At 34.7% G+C, this 19285-nt stretch overlaps 3 protein-coding genes and 1 long non-coding RNA gene across 11 annotated transcripts; 2 read left to right on the plus strand and 2 right to left on the minus strand.

The window, feature by feature from the left end:
• Window positions 1–43: 43 nt before the first annotated feature.
• loco (regulator of G protein signaling family member locomotion defects) lies at window positions 44–14281 on the minus strand. 5 transcript variants are annotated; one of them, XM_011050821.2, is made up of 16 exons: window positions 13906–14194; window positions 12864–13745; window positions 11695–12312; window positions 10929–11049; window positions 10322–10734; window positions 5184–5294; window positions 4874–5098; window positions 4462–4682; window positions 4181–4373; window positions 3480–3689; window positions 2904–3177; window positions 2675–2823; window positions 2495–2578; window positions 2265–2412; window positions 1987–2078; window positions 44–1743 (listed from the first exon to the last, which is right to left on the minus strand). In XM_011050821.2, exons 2-16 carry the CDS (start codon window positions 13509–13511, stop codon window positions 1279–1281), a joined length of 3972 nt encoding a protein of 1323 aa, XP_011049123.1. In that variant the 5' UTR covers window positions 13512–13745; window positions 13906–14194; the 3' UTR covers window positions 44–1278. The 5 variants fall into 5 exon arrangements, with proteins under 5 accessions (XP_011049123.1, XP_011049122.1, XP_011049121.1 ...); XM_011050820.2 differs by having other exon boundaries at window positions 12864–13819; XM_011050819.2 differs by having other exon boundaries at window positions 12864–14194.
• A 462-nt stretch (window positions 14282–14743) lies between these two features.
• Window positions 14744–17042, plus strand: LOC105142915 (protein D2). Of its 4 annotated transcripts, none has more exons than XM_011050817.2 (3): window positions 14744–14977; window positions 15584–15817; window positions 16580–17042. In XM_011050817.2, exons 2-3 carry the CDS (start codon window positions 15622–15624, stop codon window positions 16930–16932), a joined length of 549 nt encoding a protein of 182 aa, XP_011049119.1. In that variant the 5' UTR covers window positions 14744–14977; window positions 15584–15621; the 3' UTR covers window positions 16933–17042. The 4 variants fall into 4 exon arrangements, with proteins under 4 accessions (XP_011049119.1, XP_011049118.1, XP_011049117.1 ...); XM_011050816.2 differs by having other exon boundaries at window positions 14747–14962; XM_011050815.1 differs by lacking the exon at window positions 14744–14977 and adding an exon at window positions 15010–15150.
• Window positions 15699–16573, minus strand: LOC147907035 (uncharacterized). The gene is made up of 2 exons (XR_015547709.1): window positions 15976–16573; window positions 15699–15852 (listed from the first exon to the last, which is right to left on the minus strand). It is a non-coding gene; the product is annotated as an uncharacterized LOC147907035 (long non-coding RNA).
• A 139-nt stretch (window positions 17043–17181) lies between the features above and the next one.
• Window positions 17182–19266, plus strand: LOC105142914 (protein D2). Its single transcript, XM_011050813.2, has 5 exons — window positions 17182–17632; window positions 17791–17900; window positions 18090–18210; window positions 18652–18865; window positions 18940–19266. The coding sequence occupies exons 1-5, from the start codon at window positions 17614–17616 to the stop codon at window positions 19076–19078; spliced, it is 603 nt and encodes a 200-aa protein (XP_011049115.1). The 5' UTR covers window positions 17182–17613; the 3' UTR covers window positions 19079–19266.
• The last annotated feature ends 19 nt before the right edge of the window (window positions 19267–19285 follow it).

Genomic DNA, 19285 nt, shown 5'->3' on the forward strand with positions numbered 1-19285 from the left:
AAAAAAGGATTAAAGACGACACAATGGCCAAAGTGCTAGAGGCTTTTCTATAAAATTTAAAAAATTTATTAAAGCTTGCCTAATTTAGACAATCATATAATATAATATATTAGCATGTCGCAATAGATGCCCCACCGATACGATATATAAACGAATTTGTCTCGCACGATTTACTCTATGATGAGTATCTCCTGTTTGTTACGAAGCGACGCACGTATTTTTCTTCCAGCGTGCGTAATACGCAATAGCTTTATCAAAATTAGGACGCGATCCCTTTGGAAATTATATCTAATTAATAAAGTTATTCGAAATACTGAAAATAGATCGTCCTCTTTACTTCATCCTACTATGCTCCAAAGGAGCACATATCTTTTTTTATTAACATTGGTTCCTATACAATCACCTAATAAGCGCATAAATTGTCGTCACCTGGACTTCGTTTCTCTGGTCAAGACGGTTTGCGAAGAAACTCGGATATATAAAATATATAATATATATCATGTATAGGTTTATCATTATATATCTAATCTGATTCTAGAATGCTATCGTTATATTCAGCGATACTAACATATAAATATAATAAAAAATGTAATCTTCTGTCTTATCGAAAGATATAAACTCTCGTAACAAATTATCGTCACTTCATACTCTTCCACTTAAAATTTGCAATCGCTTTTAAAACAGAAACATGCATAGAATGTGGATTCAGATCGGACCCGAAGCTATCGACTACGTATAAATTTTCACATAAAACTACTACGTATCATTTGAATAAAAAATATTGTAATTTTTATTAATTAAAATAAAATAAAATAAAATAAAAATCACACAATGTAAAAGATATGAAATTGCTGCTATTAGACTCAATATAAAATAAAAATGAACATATGCAAAATAAAAAGAAAAAGAAATATCCTCCTTATAAAAATTATTAAAAAAATTCATTTCATTAAAAAATAAAATTTACGTACACACAATAACATTCTAGAATCAAGGCACAGACAGGACACATTTTCGAAATAAAATCTAAGTTGTGGAATGTGAATATATGATAGAAAAATGCATAATAGAGGATTAATCATGTTGCCCTGTAGCTCCTGTCCTTGTAAAAACGCCCATACAGAGCCATTCCTTCTAATAATTTATAGATATGATCAAAGTTTTACTCAATTATCATATTGTATCGTCCAAATGATTAATTATGACATCACATGAAACTACACTAAAAACGCGACATTAACTAAAAAATATCTTCTTTTTACATTGTGTTCAGTTGTTTCATTCAATCACATGATTAGGCCTTTGTAGAGTTTTCGGAGACGTGATATAGCCGCTTTTCACCACGTTCACAACAAGATTTTTGGGCTTCGGCGGTAACGGTGGAGGTTTCGACAGCTTTGTATGCGACAAATCCGTGCCGCCGTAGCTTCCTGAGTGCGGACTCTTCGACGGGGAATCAGTACCGTTCTCGATAATCGTTTGATCTCCATCCATCAATGTCCTATCGCCATCTAAATTGAATGAACTCTCAAGGCACTTACTTAAAGGCTCGGTAATATTAACCAAGGCTGAAAATCGCTCGCTCGCGGCTCCGTTTGTCACGTGCGCAGAATACTCATATCCACTGCTGCTTTGCTTATCCTCACTTGAGTCATAAAACTTTGTGGTGCCCTCGCAATTGGCCGATACTACCCGAGTCCTTCGCATCTTGTTAGAATCGGATGGTTTCCCGTTCTCTTTGTTCTGATCAGTAATTTCATAGCTTTAAGAGTCGAAACCCATATATATGACATAGAAATCTTAAGTTTAAATCTGTGCACACAAACTTTCTCTCTTTCTCTCTCTCTCTCTCTCTCTCTCTCTCTCTCTCTCTCTCTCTCTCTCTCTCTCTCTCTCTCTCTCTCTCTCTCTCTACTGCTATTAAATCTCAATGTAAGATAAAATAGAATAAATTGAATATTTGTTATAATGCACACGTGACTATACCTTTAAAAAATCTGGTAATTCAAAATTGATTTCCGTCCCTCTCTGATCCTCCAATCTCGATCTTTGCGCTCTTTTCAATCCCTCGTATAATTCTATAAAACAAATATGACTTAAATAAATAAATTGATCTCAACAGATAAAATTTTAATTAATAATCCTTTAAATTAAATGTTTTTATAATTATATATGAAAATAAAATAAACTATTTAAAATCTGTGGATTTATAAATTATAAAACATCTAAAAGAGGAATATACATTATACATATATCGTTCTTACCATCTCCGTCAAATCTGCCTGGAAGTTGCAATTTTACGCCATTACGCCACTTTGCGATAAGTGGTGGCTGGGATTTAATGGGTGCTCCCTCATGAATGCAATCGTTTGAATTACTCTTTTCACTTGTGTTGCAACATTTAGATTTCGCCTTAAAAAGAAAACCGGAAGTGTATATTAAAAAAAAAAATTAAATTTCTTGATTAGAAAGATATAAACATTGAATATGTTACCTTCTTCTTCCCGTGAATTGTCGAATCTCGAAGGAAGAATTTGCTAGATAATATAGAAGAACCTTCCGAACGTTGATCATCCGACTATAAAAAATAATTCAGTAAAAAAGATACAAAAGTAATGTTAAAAGTAATTCGTTGTATAATATTAGATAGTTCTTTAAACATTACTGTGCTTACCTTACATGATCCTTCACTATACTGATACTTATTTCTACTTTTTCCAACTAGGAGCTCCTCAAATACTTTATTAGTTATTTCATCTAGAGTTGGTTGTGCATGTGGCACTTCGTCTAAATATTTAGCTGTATGCAATTCCCGTTGAAAATCTGCGGAATAATAATATTTAATTAGTAAAGCTTTAATTTGTTATCGACTTATCAAATATTATATGTATATATGCATTAACCTTCTTCATTCGCCATTACAATAATGCGTGTAGGAGCATTGATAGCCATAATATCCATAGGAACACAACGGCCTTCACTCCAAATACTAATCAAATCTAAATTGAAACCATATTTATTTAGAAGAGGTCTCAAAACTTCTTTCAGAGTTTTACCCTTGTGAGCGATAATGCTTATTATCCTTCGCGAGGGTAATTCTACTTTTAAAACTTTTGTGGGAACGACTTCCACTTCCTGGCCTGCTAATACTGACGAAAAACACTTCGTGTCCACCATCTGCAAACATTAAATTTAAACATTAATGCAATTAAAAGCCTTACTTTTATTATATCTTTTCCATCACCAAATTGTACAATACAGAATATAAAATAATAAATAAAAAAATACATTACCTATTAGATGTTTTATACTTCGTACAAACTAATATAAAATATTAGAGAAACATAAATTCTATTTATATATTATGATGCATAAATAGAATTTTTATTCATTGTAATGCAAAAAAGCAAACGTGCATGCATTAGATAAAAAGAATTTCTCTAAAGCTTGCATTCGGTTAAACAGAAGGCAACACAAACCTCATCTGTTGCTAGTATCAGAACATCATAGTTAGAATATCGTAGGGCTCTCTTATCGAGCAGACGGGTAACCACGTCTTTAATGCTCTCTGTTTGGCTGGTTGTCACTACAGTAGTGGACCCATCAGGTAATATGACTCGACATAAACCCGTGCATTTGCTGCGAGCATCTTTCTTTTCGTTCGTTTGCCCATCGTAAGACGATACAGACTACAAGTGAACATATATTTGTTCACGTATATACAAATTGACATGTAAGTTTTTATGTGCACTTTAAAATCTATATAATTTCGAATTAAATGGCCTGATACTATTTTGCAAGTTTAAAAAATTTAATAAAAAATCATTTATAATAGTTTGTATTAAATCTGTTCTACAATAGCACATCTTAATGGATTAATGCAATGTATGTACTACTCTTTCACCTGATTACTATTATTATTAATAATAACTACTTTTTCAAAAAATATATCACCAAAAGCACTCTCTACAAAATAGATTTACACACAACACTCGTTAAAATAACTCAATGTGCAACTAAAAAAATTATCGCAAAAATTTTACACAAGTTTCACTTCAATACCAGCACATACAATTCATACAAGTCTTTTAATTTAATTATGGAAGGCAAATTTTATTATCAAGATATGTACTCAATTTCATATTTAAAATGTCATCGGGTTAGTTACAATAATACTTACATGTTTGTTAAACGATTGCCGTAACGCCAAATCCCACGACGCTAACGATGACCGACTACTAGATATTGACACTGTGTCTTCATTATTGTTACCTTCCGTTTCTCTCTTAATAACTGTAAAGCTTTTATATATAGTCTCACTTCGGCTAGGGGTTTTATTGTATTCAGATTCACCTCGATCTTTTGATTTAGATCTGAAAATGCAGTGAAATGAAATAAAATACATATTGCCCGAGCAAACGTTTTTGTTTATCAATAGAAATAAAATTGTAAATAATTTACCTATTTTTTCTGTTCCACGGAAGAAGCGACTTTCGACAACGATCTTCCGCATCGGAGTGACTCTTCTTTAATTTTACGCTAGGCGAACTTGTAAGATGTAGATCACAGTCTTCTGTATCAACAACAGCGCTTCCCGCTTCCAAGCAAGCACGATAAAGTTCCGATCGTAAGAATCTCGGATAACTGTCGAACTTCATTAGGTTGAATACTTGTTTCTGAGTCTAAGGCAATAATAGCAATTACTTGTACTATATACAATAAAATTCACAGATATTCATCATATAATAAAATATACATAAAGAACAAAATATTTTAAAAGATTTAGTGATTTAATTTATTATCAATAAAATTTTAAGTATCATGCAATATTTATTTTCTTCTAATAAAAATAACATTTAAAAAAATAACATACCTGTAGAAATAAATCCGCGGGTGCTTCATCGAGTAATTCTTGAGTAATTTGTCCTGATGCATGACTATCAACATTTACTGGCTCGGCGGCTGTGTTTGACAAATGGCGCTGATATATCTGACAAGCTAATCGACGGCGCATAGTAGTATCTTTAGTATCTTTGTATCTTTCACAAGCAGCCCAAAAATATATATTTTCATGACTAAACTCCTTCTTGAGAAATTCCTAGAATAAAATCAATTGCATACAATAATCATAACACACTGCATATAACAGTCAATAGGTACGAGAAGAATCACGCAATACTCACAGCGAACGTTTGCAAACCCTTTGGATCCTCCAACAGTTTTTCAAATCCATTTGCCCAAGTGTGCACTCCCTTACAGTCATTGTTTTTGTCACAAGACTCGGTACTACCATACTGCAACAAAAATATATATTCCATTAATAAAATAAAACTGCAAAATTAATCTAGAAATATTATTTCAAATGTTTTATTACAGATGAACAAAAATTGTCTAAATAAAAAAAAATTTCATCTTTTATTGCTTTCATTTCATATATAAATCTATTAGATATAAAAATTTTCTTGTGATCTAAAATAATCATAAATTATCAAGCTTAATACTAAAGAAAGTTGACAAATTAAATACTTAAATAATGCTTATTTTTTTAAATTACACATTTCTGAATCACTTATTATCAAATTGTTCAACTAAAGATTCTTTTGAATAATACAACAGCATGGATATAGAAATTGTTTCTAAATAAGTGGCGTATTCATTTCTAGCGTTCTATCGTAATTGCTGCTAGTTGATCAATATTATTGTTATGCACAATCTAAGATCTCTATTTGCAATTCTATTTATTCATTACATTACGAAGTCTCCGAAAGAGAGGATTCTAATATTAATTCCTACGCATCTTACGAACTGGAACCTTTACAGTTCAGCACCTGTCGTGCACGCAACAGGTGCGCGCTATGAGAAAACACTTTCTTGGATCGCTCGCTTCGCATGCTCTGTTTTCCCATCCTCCTTCCCCGTTTATCTTCCTACGTGTGCGGAGCTAACGCGCAATTTCATCTTCCCACGTACGATTTTTCTCAATTGACATTACGATGTAATTAAAAAAGCTACTTAAATATATCCCAAAATATTCAAGATAACAATAATAGTCACAACAACGTTCCGGTTGACGAAGAGGAAATTAAATAAAGAATAAACGATCGTGCATCGGACAATTCGAGGAATGCGACTTTAAACGAACATGAGTCGTCGCGCTATGAGCTCACGAGCCTAAAGCCCGTGATTATAAATAATTAAGGAAATAAGTCGCGTCAGCGCGTTCACCGCCAAAGACGTTAATGAATAATCGACAAGCCGATGTGGGCTTTAATTAAAAAGAATACGATTATCGCACTCTTTACGGTCGATGATTTTATCTCCGATGGATTTATCCCGTTGTTTCTACGGCGTACGAAACATTCATTAAGATACAAGTGCGATGTCGATTTATGTTCACTTTGACCTCTCTTAATACGTTCACTTTATCACTTAATCGTCCGATATACAAAGTGTCAAATTTAATGCAACAGAAGAAGGACATCTTGCGTGAATCTCTCGAGTTCACTATTCCCATCAAGGCTGCGTTCAGAAATTTCCTATCATTTTATTCTTGTTGTTCATCAAATGTTAGTGAATTCGATTAGACATCCTAGATGCATATTAAAGTTTTCGTAAACAAAACAAGATAAAAATGTACATTTAATAAAAAATATATATATATATTAATATACGAAATCCTTAATACTCTTGATTATGCTATTTTGTAAAATATGTATTATATTATGCCCAATTTCTTCACTTCCAGAAAGTTACAGATAACTTTAATTCAGGAGATATCTCGATTGTATCTGGGAAATATCTCTTGGATAAAGTTATCTAAAGATAAAGAAATTAGACATTAGACATTTTACCGTTCGAAATATTTAAATTTCATTTTTACATTTAGATTAGATTAGAACAGCTTTAAGCTTTTCTTTTAGAAAACATAGCCGATACAAATAACGTTACATTTTTCTTGAGAATTAATGAATCACAAAGATAAAGCGACATTTGTATCGACAGGTCTTCTAAAAGGAAACCAGTCATAATATGCGCTGCACACTAGTGTGTCCAATAGAATTCATTACAAGAAATTTTTTGTGGCTAAACTAATGTATTTTGAAACTTAAGATCTGCTTTTTATTCTCTCTTTCTCGTTTTCGCCAAATAAACATAGCCATCACTTTGAGTTCCTTAAGTGTACATTAATTCAGCCACAGAAACAGATCCTTAAAGTCAGGTATACGTTTAGTATTTGACGAAAACAAGAGAGTTCTAATGCAATTTAGGGCCATTTCAACTAACTCCGATTAACTTTAATCGACGATTAATCCATTAGAATTGATCAATCACATTTGTCAATAACAGGTGCAGGAATAAAAACAGATCCTATCTTTTTTAAAGAAAAAATGAATATCGTTCTATCTTTATTGCCTGAATGCCAAGAAAGACAGAACAATATTTGTGTCATTAAATGAAAAGCAACCGTGATAATCACGTTTCGAATATTCGGTGAAACAATCTAAAAGTTTTATAAATGTTTCTCAAACGAACTTTTTGTCTGTAAACTCAGTTGCCAGTTGCCGCAAGTCAATCTCAATTATTTAACGCTGAATATACAAACTTACGACAGACGACGAAACTTTTCCTAAAAACGGATCCATTCCAAATTTGCCGAACCATGCGTCATCGACAAATTGCCGCGGCGACAGCGAGACGTGCCGCATGCAACAGCGTTCACGATGTACGGCCGAACATCCCGAGCAAACCTGCCCGTGGCTCTTTTTTCTACGTACCGATTTCGCCAGCGCATCCATGTCACGCTCGCGGGCGGCACGTTTTCACGTCAGCGGCGACGGCGACAATGTCATTTATCAGCCTCTCGATACTCGTACGTACCGGGCGACGATTGCATACTTTGACGCGGAATAGGTAAAAGAGCGGACGACGTCGACGTCGGCGACGAGAGCTAAACGGGCGATTTGCTTGTGTAATAACGAGGGCTCCGCCCAGCGTGATGATCGAGCATCGCCGAGCCACGGAGCAAATCGCGAACCACTGCGTGCCTTGGGCCTTGACAGACGTGACCAGACGTGACGTAACGTGACGTGTCGCAGGACACTACGAGCTGTTGACGATGGCGATAAGAAGTAGCCAGAACGACGTAATCATCTGCGACATCGTCGCGACTGCACACACCGTGTGCTACACGGTTACTACCGCGTTCACCCCGGTGTGTTACGAAGCTGAAGCTGGGGCCACTTTACGCTCGAACAAGGCCCACTTCCCTCCCTATTTCTCTCTCTTTCTTTCCTTCCTTTTCTCTCTCACTCGCTCAACGTCCCTTCACCTCTCCCTCAATGTTGTTCTCGACTGATTCATTCTCATCGTCGACCCGTCACTCGCCCCGCTCCTCTTCCGCTCCCATCGTTACCACTACTACAACGGGCCCGCGTCACTGCCTTTCCCTCTCTGTCTTCACCGACGAACTCTATCGTTCAACCTCGTTTTAACATCTATGCAGGGCCGCAAGCAGGGAGCCGATCCGGAGGGATTCATGAATGCAGAAGCGAAGAGGTGTTGGGTATTTTAAATGAGCTGTGAAATACGGATCGATTAAAATGAGGATTAAGACTTAAATGAATGGAAGTTTTTTGTAACTGTAATAAAGGATGTATAGTTTTGTGCAATTAAAAGTAACAGTTTCATCAAAATAAGATACCTAAAATCCTTTATCTTAAGAATAAATTGTGTTAAAGCTCTTCTAATTTTTCAATAAAATCAACGTAATTAATTGTACATAAGTTGTTAGTTTGATTTGGCTGTATAAACAATATGAGTCAATGATATAAATGTAGATGAAGTTATTTAAGATATTTTTCAATGATACGTATGATTATAATAATGTATAAAGGCTGTTTATGATAGATATTTAAAAAATGAGCGAATTCTGATATAAGGAATGGATATCCTCTGTGCAACCGACCCTGCATCTATCATCGTAAGATCTATTCATGTACCTAAAGGCAGTGCATCAACCTCAGAGTTCACGGAAACATTTTTTTAACGTTATTCTGGCATTGTTGGTTATAACGTAGTTATTAAGAGCTATTTTCAACTCTGCACCAGCACAGATTAAGTTTAACGACTCAATCCTATTTAACTTTATTACGCTAATTTATGCCATTTTACGAATTATGATGTTACTTTGAGAATTATAATGTTAATTCTAGCTTATTACTACCTACAAATATTGAAGATATTAAATGTTCTTATCTATTATTTTCCGAGTGTAATCACAGAAAATCGCAAATTTATAATTTTCATTTTTATCTCTGTTAACTTAAAAAAATTTTAATTCAAGTTTAATTCATCTAATATCATTCCAAATTATAAAGGAAGAATCAATTTTAAGTTAACTTCAATTTTAGTGTTTGTTACGAGATGCTCGACTTTGAATTCGGAAATCTACAGAGAGGAAATACTACTAAATGATCACTGAGATATCCTGTACAAAATTGCGAGCCTGATTCGAGCAATATCTATTACATTAGTTTGTAATTCTATTCCTAGAAGCGGCAGATACATTTATATACCAAATAAAGTAATCGTATACGAGAGCGTGTGGCGTAAATAAAACGCGGGAACACGTTCGCACAGAGCCGATCTGGTTTCTGTTTCGTTTTCACTTGACCCTTGCCTGTGTGCACGAGCGCAAATCAGAGGCAGGAAACGATGACGCAGTTGTGAATAACGAGTACACGAGAGGAACCGGAAATCGTTTGCAACGACAAACCTATGGGAGCATTAATGTGCACATTACTGAAGCACATTTTCGGAAGTAATCGGAACTCGTGAGAAACTAGCCAGAAAGATATGATTTTTCGCGTACATTTCGCTAATTAATGTAAAAAGATATGTAGATTGGCTACCGGTAATTAAGATAATATATGATGATAAATTAAAATGACTTGATATATACTGTTTCCGAGAAGTACGATTTTCTCAAAGAAAATTCTTAGCAATGGAATTATAAAATCTTAAACATTTATCACAAGCTCTAAATAAAAAAACAACATTATTATAAATTATATAATGCAAAATGAAAATAGATAAATAAATGCATTCCAAAAAAATTGTCCTTTTTTGTTGAGAATAACTTCGACAAGATGAAGAAATCAGAAAATATTAGATTATGGTATCATTTGCAAAAGTGTCAGAAATTGAAAAACGCAAATTGATTAGCAACTTCTCAAAGAGAAAAATTTACATATATCGACGAAACAAATAAAATAACTTTCCTAAAACTATGACAGATTGAATTAAATGAAAGATCTCTCACTATGCAATTGTCCGAGGCGCTGCTGCGAAAATTCCGTATCTCCTGCAAACTTCCCCAAGGTCGAGGCTTGTCAGACTTGCCGGAATACGAATGACAGTAAGGTTGTCGGGCGTACTCCATGCTGGAATTTATGTCCTCCAAACTGTGCACTAACGATTTCGTGACCTGGCCACAATATACCTTCGGACTGAGCTTGTTCGTAGTGTCCATAAGGCGCTTTAATCCCTCCGTCGACGCCACTTTAGACGATTCCGCGGCGTCCTCGATGCCGTCGAGCAATGCTGTAGTGCAAACGGACGCGAGGGATCCAACGGACGTACTGGCCAACATAGTACGTGCCGTCGCAGCAGGGGCAGATGTTCCGGCGCAGGTGGTGGTCGTACCTTCCCCACTCCCCGCCACGTGCCGCATCTCTGTGAAAAGCACATTTCGTAGTTCCCCACCATCGTCACTGCTACATTCGCGCTTGTTAAGCTCAAAGTTAAACGAATTCTGCCCCAGTTGTATCCCATTTCAGATAGATACAGTTGAAGAAGAAAGAAAAACGGGATCTAAAATTACGCGCAATTTTTGTCGTATCACGTTTCGGAGTGTTAAATCGAATTACCTTTAGAAGAATCAAACTTTAGTTCTTCGCTCCACAATCTAGCCTCCGAGGTCGCGCGAACTGTCAATCGGTGTCCCGCAGCCTCACTGGCAGGTTCTTTGGATAATCGCGCGCTTGCGTTCTGCAAATGAATTATCCGTGAGCCAGAACGGTGAAATATTATATTACAAAATAGAATAAGTAAAGGACTTTTAATGTTTCAGATATTCGATTATTTTAAAATATATACGTAAAATGAATAAAATATATAGAAAAATGATAAATTATATTATATCTTTTAATTATTAAAAGTATTTCTAATAAATATTTATAATGTCAAAATGTTTGTATGTTTCAGAATGTGCTAAATTATAATCTGCTCAAATTATAATCTCATATTTTTGCCTTCTCCAATTTAGCCTAATTTAAAGATCTTGTTGCATTGATAAAAAAGTGACACATTTTAAAATTAACATCTTTTTCAGTAGAAAATTTGTAATATTCTGAATTAGAACGTTTTAATTAAGATAGCAAAAATGTATAACATTACTTTCTTTCCAATTATACTATAAATATTCAATTATATGTATTCTTTAAAAACTATGTCATGAATTTTCAAAATTCAAACACTGCAACTCATACTAATTGTTTACTTATATCGCTTTTCTATCAACGCCATTTTTAGAGTCATTCAGATCGCGAAATATATAGATTTTAGATATAAAATTTATAAAATAGAGTGATAATTAATTAATAAATATTAATAGAATTTAAATTTAAAAAGTACCCTATATTGCATATTGGAGTATTGCCTTCTTCGTTCGCAATCATTCGCCAGATTTTTGCTCGAGCAGCTGCCGTAGTCATCCTTAAAACCTATTCCGGAATCACTGTTGCTCGAATGAGCAGTCGACGTGCTAATGTTACTCGGTTGAGGAGAAGCGGTGTCCAAGCGTATGCGTGCTTCATTATAAGGATTTGTGCAATTCTCTCCATTCGTACAATCGGATATATACAATGTCTGTATGGCACCGATAAGGCTCGTACAACTGTCAGGAAACTCTTGGCAGACGTTTAACTCTGATGATTTTGTACACATAAATCCAAACACATTACATGCACTGGAATGCACTTCATGATCGATTAATTTGTAATAAATAGTGAAAACGTGACACGAGTTCGAGACGATATCATCTGTGTTCCTCATGGACTTAGTTAATATTCCAAAATACTGTTTGTCTTGCTCGGAAAAGGAATTACAGAATATTATTCGATACGAAGGATATTCGGCGATAATGCGATTCTCCGAATTGGTGAGTTTAATATTGGCAACGTGAATGGTGAGAAGAACAGTGGTTGGATTTCGCTTCTCAGCTTTCAGTCTTTTAATACATTTTCTCAAAACCTGCAACAAGAACAAGCAAAAGTTTATATTTTTTACTATTATTTATATTTTTTACTATTATTTCTTTATTATATATTAGGTGTTGGAATTAATTCGTAGCGTTTTTTAATGAAAGAATGTTATTTATTTCACATGAGCATTAAAAAATACATTAATGAAAGTACTTCCCATCACTTGTAAAACGCTACGAATTAATTCCAACACCTAATATATTTTTTATTATATATATTTTATACAAAATGAATATCATAGTAATATCCTTACTCTATTAAATTGACAATTACAAAACTATTTAAAACCAATCAAGTATTAATCTTATTGGTCTATTCAAGTTTATTTGACCAAAAATGTAATTTATTTTCTTACTAATATTTAAAAAAACTTATTTCTCTGTTATTTAATGATTTTGTTAATGTAAAATCTTTTTTTGTAAAAAAGTGTTAGAGCTTTTTAATAATGTTGATCCAAACGATATGATTATATAGAACATTTGAACAGGATTAATCAATAAAAATTATTATGAATTGATTCTAAGTATGTGAGAAATGTACCTGCATCATAGAGGATGGATGCAATTGATTCGGTATATCGATAGTACCGAGATAACCGACAACCGTTCTGTGTACGATCTTTTCAGAGTCGCGTTTGTGAGACGCCGGTGGTGGTGGCAATGGGAGCGGACTTGTCATATTCCAGCGATAATGCAAGCCAGAATAATTATACTGATCTTTAGCGTCAGGCATTACTAGGCCACCTGGGACTGTATGGAACATAGCGCCACTCTGTAGATCCCTGACCACTTTGGCCGCTCTGCATTGCAACTGCAAAGCACTCGCACTAGCAGTCCGTGGCTTGTGTGCATACTTGGGCTTGGATCTTACGGTGGCCAAGCCTTCCTCGTCCGAGGAGTCGGAGTAATAGTTCTCGGCGATCTGCAGCCTTAGGATACCTTTGGAGTTTCCAATCAGCTGCACCACGTCGTCGTGTGGTACCTTGCTGACGTTGTGACCGTTGACGGCGACCAGGTAATCACCAGCGCGCAGGCCAGCACCTTCCGCCGGACTGCCCTGCACAATGCAGCTGAGTATGCATGGCTGCTGGCCTGATATCGTAAAGCCAAAGCCCTTTGCGCCACGGACTACCTCGACCGCCCTTACTCCATAGTTCACCCGCTTCTTCTTCCGCCTGTTCTGATGCATGTCTGCCTACCTGTCGCACGTGGGCCTCGCAACGTCACGAAGGGTCTCCAGGGAGGAGCACGTCACGGTGGCTCGCAGACTTCATAATTTGTGACCTCACGCCTTTACAATAATCATCTTCTTCTATGATGTTCCTTAACAATTTCCCTTGTTTATAACTTTGATCATAGACCCCCTAGGAGTCTAGAACCAATTCCTTCTTCTTTAGTGAGGGATCTTCCAGAAGAAGCTGCTCTAGAACGACACAACGAACTGTCACTTATGTGGCACTATTCCTGGCCCTCGAGACCTCGCTAATACGCCCACTCCTATTCGCGAAAATCATTCGTGGATCATTTGATAGATTAATCCCGAGTCTCAATGGAAATGTTCGAAACGAGCACCCTGGACTCACCTGGACGTTCGCCACTGTTCGCCACTGTTCGCCACTCCGCGTTGTTCGTCAGCCGAACCTCGTTAAAAGCAAACTCTACGAGCGGATGTTTTGGAATGCGTCCATCGAGAAGACTAGAGAAAGGTAATCGACCTTGTGGCAAATAGCTTAGCCCGAGGTGGCTCACCGTCGTCACAGCGGGTGATTGGCTGTGGACGAAGAAGTTCTGGACATTTCACGTTTTCCTTACCGGCGACCAATCAACATTCTTAACACTTTGGGTCTGTTCATTTTGTCCGCCTCGCAACAATCTGTTTATGCTTTAATAAAATGATAAATAATTAATTGCTATTATACGTAACAAAAATATATTAGTCTTCTCGATTTTATAATAAATTCACTAGTTTTATTATGAAAACGCAGAACACCTCTCTCTTTTAAATTAAGATTATTTTGAGGTAAAATCTAAACGACTAAAAAACACAATCTATTTTCTCTCCTGAAATTTGGCCAAAAGCCTCCGATTCGCTCCAAGTACAAATATATTCTTTTGCTCATTTATAATCGATTTCGAACTTCAATTAAAAAACGATCCCGGTAAATATTTCTGATTTTCTTGTAATTTTGTAAATTTGTGTATCTTTTGCGTAGAATATATTTTGAGAAAGAAAATTTGTCGCTCAAATTTCATTTTTTTTTAATTTTATCTTTTTATTTTAATATAAATCTAGACGACAAAACAAACTCGCAATCGATGGTCAAATCGATGGTCTTTCTTATCTTATCAAAAAAAGCCACTTTCATTTCATCCGATACTTCACTGTTTATCACGATCGGCACATTTCAGTGTTATCAGCTTTCATTTTTCTTCGCTCTTATAAAGCGTATATATATACCGCTGCTAACCACTGTCTAGCATCCGTAGACTGTCGTAGAGGCATAAAATTAATATTCGACTCGTCGACTCGAACTGACCCGAACGTGCATCGCTCAGAGTACATCTGGAAAGTCACCGGCTAACATATAATCGGCGGCCGATAACGACCTGTTACATAAATCGCTATCAGCAGCGAGAGAGGTAAACACGATTCCAGTACGTTCCACCAGGACCACCGTCCGGTTCGTCCTTCATCCATTGAAGTTTATTCTCTAATTCTGTATATTCTTTATTCATTCTTTATTCGCCTAAATCGTCATAAATCGTGCACCCGGCACCGGCGAGAGTATTGGACATGTTTCTGTGCCTCCTTGCCTCGAGGACTTCGAGTAATGTCTCCTGCGATTAAATCTACAATTAGCTATGAATTACAACATGCGCACGCGAAGAATCCGGTTTACACGGTTGGGAATGGGAATCGAGGTTGCGAGAAAGCGAAACTCCCATCATTCACTGGTTGCGAATCGTATTTACTGCAAACGGTCGATACTTGACTTACAAGAAAATGGTGCTGCGTCACGGAATTTGCGTCGCAATTCTCTGTTTGGGATGTTTGGGTATTAAACGCGCTCTGATTTCGCTCGATTTCTGTTCGCTTCCTAGCAAAAGACATTTGGTAGCACAATGGACCGTGTTTTGATTGTTTACAAGAGTTATTTATATCACTGTCAACATTGTTCTACCAAGTGAACAAATCCTTGATTCCTCATTTTGTCATCTCTTTAGCATTTAATAAATTAACGGATTTTACGTCGTTCGCAGGAATCACATCAGTAGTAGGAACACGTCTACTGTCATCCATGGCTGAGGCTCTGCAGACTCACAAAGTTATTCCAGAAGTGGTGAAAAAAATACCTGCTAGCGTCCTGAATGTAACCTATCCGAATAATATTATTGTTCAGATCGGCGTAGAGCTCACTCCAACTCAGGTCAAGGATCAGCCTCATGTTGAATGGCAGGCAGACTCAGAGGCATTTTATACTTTATGCATGACTGGTTTGTAATGTTTGCAGCCCATTTTTCATTATAAACTAGAATAAAAACAGTCTACAATTTTTTGAAATATTTAAATATCTTCGTTGCATTTAAAGTTCGCAGAATTTTTAATTTTGATTTTTTATTTTTTTCTGTAAGTTATAATAACAGAACCATACCAAATTTTTGAAGAGAAACATAAATTAAAGTGTTTCTTGTAGATTTTGAATCATTGAATCTGAATTAGTTTGAATCATTGAAGCCATTTTGTTCCATCATGTCCAGGTTTTTTCTAATCGAGAAAAATGATAAAAAATTTGAAAATTGAAACATTTAAGAAAAAAGTAAAATAAATACAACATTAAAATCGATATAAAGTATTATTGTGTAACAGTCAGGGAATCTGCTGGAGTCGTGGAAGAATTAGTCAATTTAAAAAATGGATATTTTAATTGTCATTTTATCTTCTGAAAGTAACACAATTAAAATATCAATTTCTGAAATTGAAAAAAATCTGATTGTTGCACAAAAGTACACTGATTTGTTTTATAAATTTTGTTAGTGATCCTGTGATAATTGTAGATAACACAAAAGGTGTTTACATATTATTTTAAGTAAATAAGAAAGAAGTCATTCTGACAGAAACACTAATGCACATTTTAAACTTTAAATTTAAAGTAGCTCTTGTTTCACTCTCTGAGTTTTTCAGTATTAATGTAATAGTTTATAATTTAATAAGTTATTCTCAGCTTTGTGCTCTATAGTAGCGTATTTTTTAAACAGATCCTGATGCTCCAAGCAGAACGAATCCTATAAACCGTGAATGGCATCACTGGTTAGTAAGTAATATTCCTGGATCGAATGTGAGTAAAGGAGAAGTTCTATCTGAATACGTTGGTTCTGGACCTCCGAAGGATTCAGGTCTCCACCGATATGTATTCTTGTTGTACAAACAGCCTGGAAAGCTCACTTTCGATGAGAAGCGCTTGACCAATCGAAGTGGTAGCAATCGTGCTAAGTTCTCCATTAGTAAATTTGCGGAAAAATATAAACTTGGCGATCCAATTGCCGGTAATATGTACCAGGCGCAATATGATGATTATGTACCGATTCTCTATAAGCAGCTTTCCAATTAATTCTGTATATGCACCAATAATATGTAAGTTGCGATATGATACACATGTATTATACATAATGATGTATATCCAACTATCTGTTGAATAAATACACATCAAATACTTTTCAATTCACGTTTGTGTCTATTGTAGTTAAGGATAAAATCTTTTAAGCTTAATTATTTAATAATTATAAATTCAAAATCAAATTCTTAAATTTTTTTTCCATAACCTGTGATACTAGTTCGAATTTACAATTCGTTATCATAAATATGCATACTTTATATAAAATTAAAATAAGAAAATAATCAAAAGTACCAACAAAAATTTAATAGCGATTAAAAGTTTCTATATGTTCCAATGCTATAAATGTATTTATATAAAAATTATCTTTAATTTCCCCAAAGAAAAATTACATTCAATTTTTTTCTATTTTCATGCAGATATATATATATCTTCATACATATTGCATGAATTAATCAAGTTAATCTCGTGATTTATTTGATGATTAATAAATTTTCTCAGGAAAAATTTTAACCACTAACACTCTGTGCTTATGTATTAGCAATAAATATACGATATTGGAAAGGCTAGCCGGATTGGCCTTCTAGCACGCAAGTTGGTGGGGATACATCTTAAAACGTTCCTTCACGTACGTCTTGTTAATATTGCTGTTGCTGCTTGTTGAAAAGTGTCTCTAAAATGAAGTATTTGATAACAGGTTCGTCAGTCACGGTTCTGTAATTTTTATTAATTTTATAAAGAAAATTGCAATGTTTATAAATCATTTTAGTATTTGAATGAATGATAAGTGATATACTTTTTTATATAATTTTTTATATTCATTTGATAATTTTATATATATATATTTTTTTTCAGGAATTCTTTTGTGTGCTATTAGTTTTTCATTAGGCGATGTAGAATCGGAATTTAAAAAGGCGAAAATCGAACCCGACATTATAGATAAAGCACCTATTGAAAAGATCGAGGTATATATTTACAATAGTATTTGCACTAACATTTTTATTGTGTAGCTATTAAGATATTAAGATATTAAGTTAATGTATTTCCTATATTTTATATTTAAAAAAATGATATTTATTAGCAAGACCTTTTTCTAAACATCTTACAGCACAATATGTACCGTAATTATCTGTAAATGATTTTGTATTACATAGATAAAATATGGTAAGAAGGTAGTCGATTTTGGAACCGAATTGACGCCGACTGAAGCTCATGAGATACCAGAAATCCACTATAAACATGAAGGAGGAGTTCTCTATACACTTGTCATGACGGGTGAGACTTGGAAAGTTTGAATAAATTAGTTGTAAAAATATTTAGATATATTTTTACAAAGATAGATTCCAAAGCGAAATATCAAAAATAAATCAAATGAGATCGTTTTGTTTTCTTGCTGCAAAAATTTCATAAACGGCGAGACAGACAAATATGCATAAAGACGTGCTATTCTCGATGAGTTCAACTTTCACCGTCTCGAAAACCAGTTTTCTCTACCGCCACTACTTGATAGCGCGCGGATTCTCTGGCATGCTAATTGTTAAGTTAAGACTTATATAAAGTATGCAAATGTTTGAAAATTATTACAATACGCATGTTTAAAGATCATTAGAACTGTCAATATATTTCCGACTTGTATGTTTGCAATCATTTCACAATTATCTCGATAGTTATTTCTTTTTTTATAAAATTCTTACATATCACAACATCTTATTATAGATCCTGATGCACCAAGGAGGGGAGGATACAACCGAGAATTTCGACACTGGCTCGTGGGAAATATACCGGAAGAGAATATAGCTAAAGGTGAAATCCTGGCGGAATACGTCGGTCCTGCGCCGCCGAAAAACACTGGAAAACACCGCTACGTATTTCTCATTTATAAACAAAATCAGGGCGCTATTACCTTCGATGAAAGAAGACTGAGCACTTGGTGAGCGAACGCGTTGTCGACATAGCATCGTATAATGATTCATGATGAACTTATTTTACCTCACCTGCTTACAGGGATGGAAGTCAAAGAAAGAGGTTCTCCATAAAGAAGTTTGCGGAAAAGTATAACTTGGAGGGTCCGATTGCTGGTAATTTTATGGTGGCAGAATACGACGATAATGTACCTGCTTATCATAAGCGTTTGAATCTTTAATTAAATTGAGTATTTAATTAATCTTTAAATATTTCCAAATTCATAAATAAAAATATAAATTTCATATCATAATAATTTTCTGCTACTCACATATATAAAATTTAATGAAATTATATTACATAAAGAGTGTCGTAAATTTATGGTATTATTTAATACAAGGAAATTGTAAATAAAATTATAACGGCTAATTATTGATATTTAACTTTT

This window comes from Acromyrmex echinatior, chromosome 16 (assembly GCF_024713525.1).
Source record: "Acromyrmex echinatior isolate Ae372 chromosome 16, ASM2471352v2, whole genome shotgun sequence".
NCBI classification, from domain to species: domain Eukaryota; kingdom Metazoa; phylum Arthropoda; class Insecta; order Hymenoptera; family Formicidae; genus Acromyrmex; species Acromyrmex echinatior.

Excerpts from the sequence above, each read along its gene's own strand:
- LOC105142915 (XM_011050814.2), top strand. The coding sequence starts at position 15,327 with ATGGTGCTGCGTCACGGAATTTGCGTCGCAATTCTCTGTTTGGGATGT. Across the intron at positions 15,379-15,583 it reads TCTCTGTTTGGGATGTTTGG|GAATCACATCAGTAGTAGGA; the intron begins GTATTAAACGCG and ends CGTCGTTCGCAG. Across the intron at positions 15,818-16,579 it reads TTATACTTTATGCATGACTG|ATCCTGATGCTCCAAGCAGA; the intron begins GTTTGTAATGTT and ends TTTTTTAAACAG.
- LOC105142914 (XM_011050813.2), top strand. Across the intron at positions 18,211-18,651 it reads CTATACACTTGTCATGACGG|ATCCTGATGCACCAAGGAGG; the intron begins GTGAGACTTGGA and ends ATCTTATTATAG. Across the intron at positions 18,866-18,939 it reads GAAAGAAGACTGAGCACTTG|GGATGGAAGTCAAAGAAAGA; the intron begins GTGAGCGAACGC and ends ACCTGCTTACAG.
- loco (XM_011050821.2), bottom strand. The coding sequence starts at position 13,511 with ATGCATCAGAACAGGCGGAAGAAGAAGCGGGTGAACTATGGAGTAAGG. Across the intron at positions 5,295-10,321 it reads GCGCCTCGGACAATTGCATA|TATGGTAGTACCGAGTCTTG; the intron begins GTGAGAGATCTT and ends TTTTTGTTGCAG. Across the intron at positions 4,374-4,461 it reads CCGTGGAACAGAAAAAATAG|ATCTAAATCAAAAGATCGAG; the intron begins GTAAATTATTTA and ends CTGCATTTTCAG.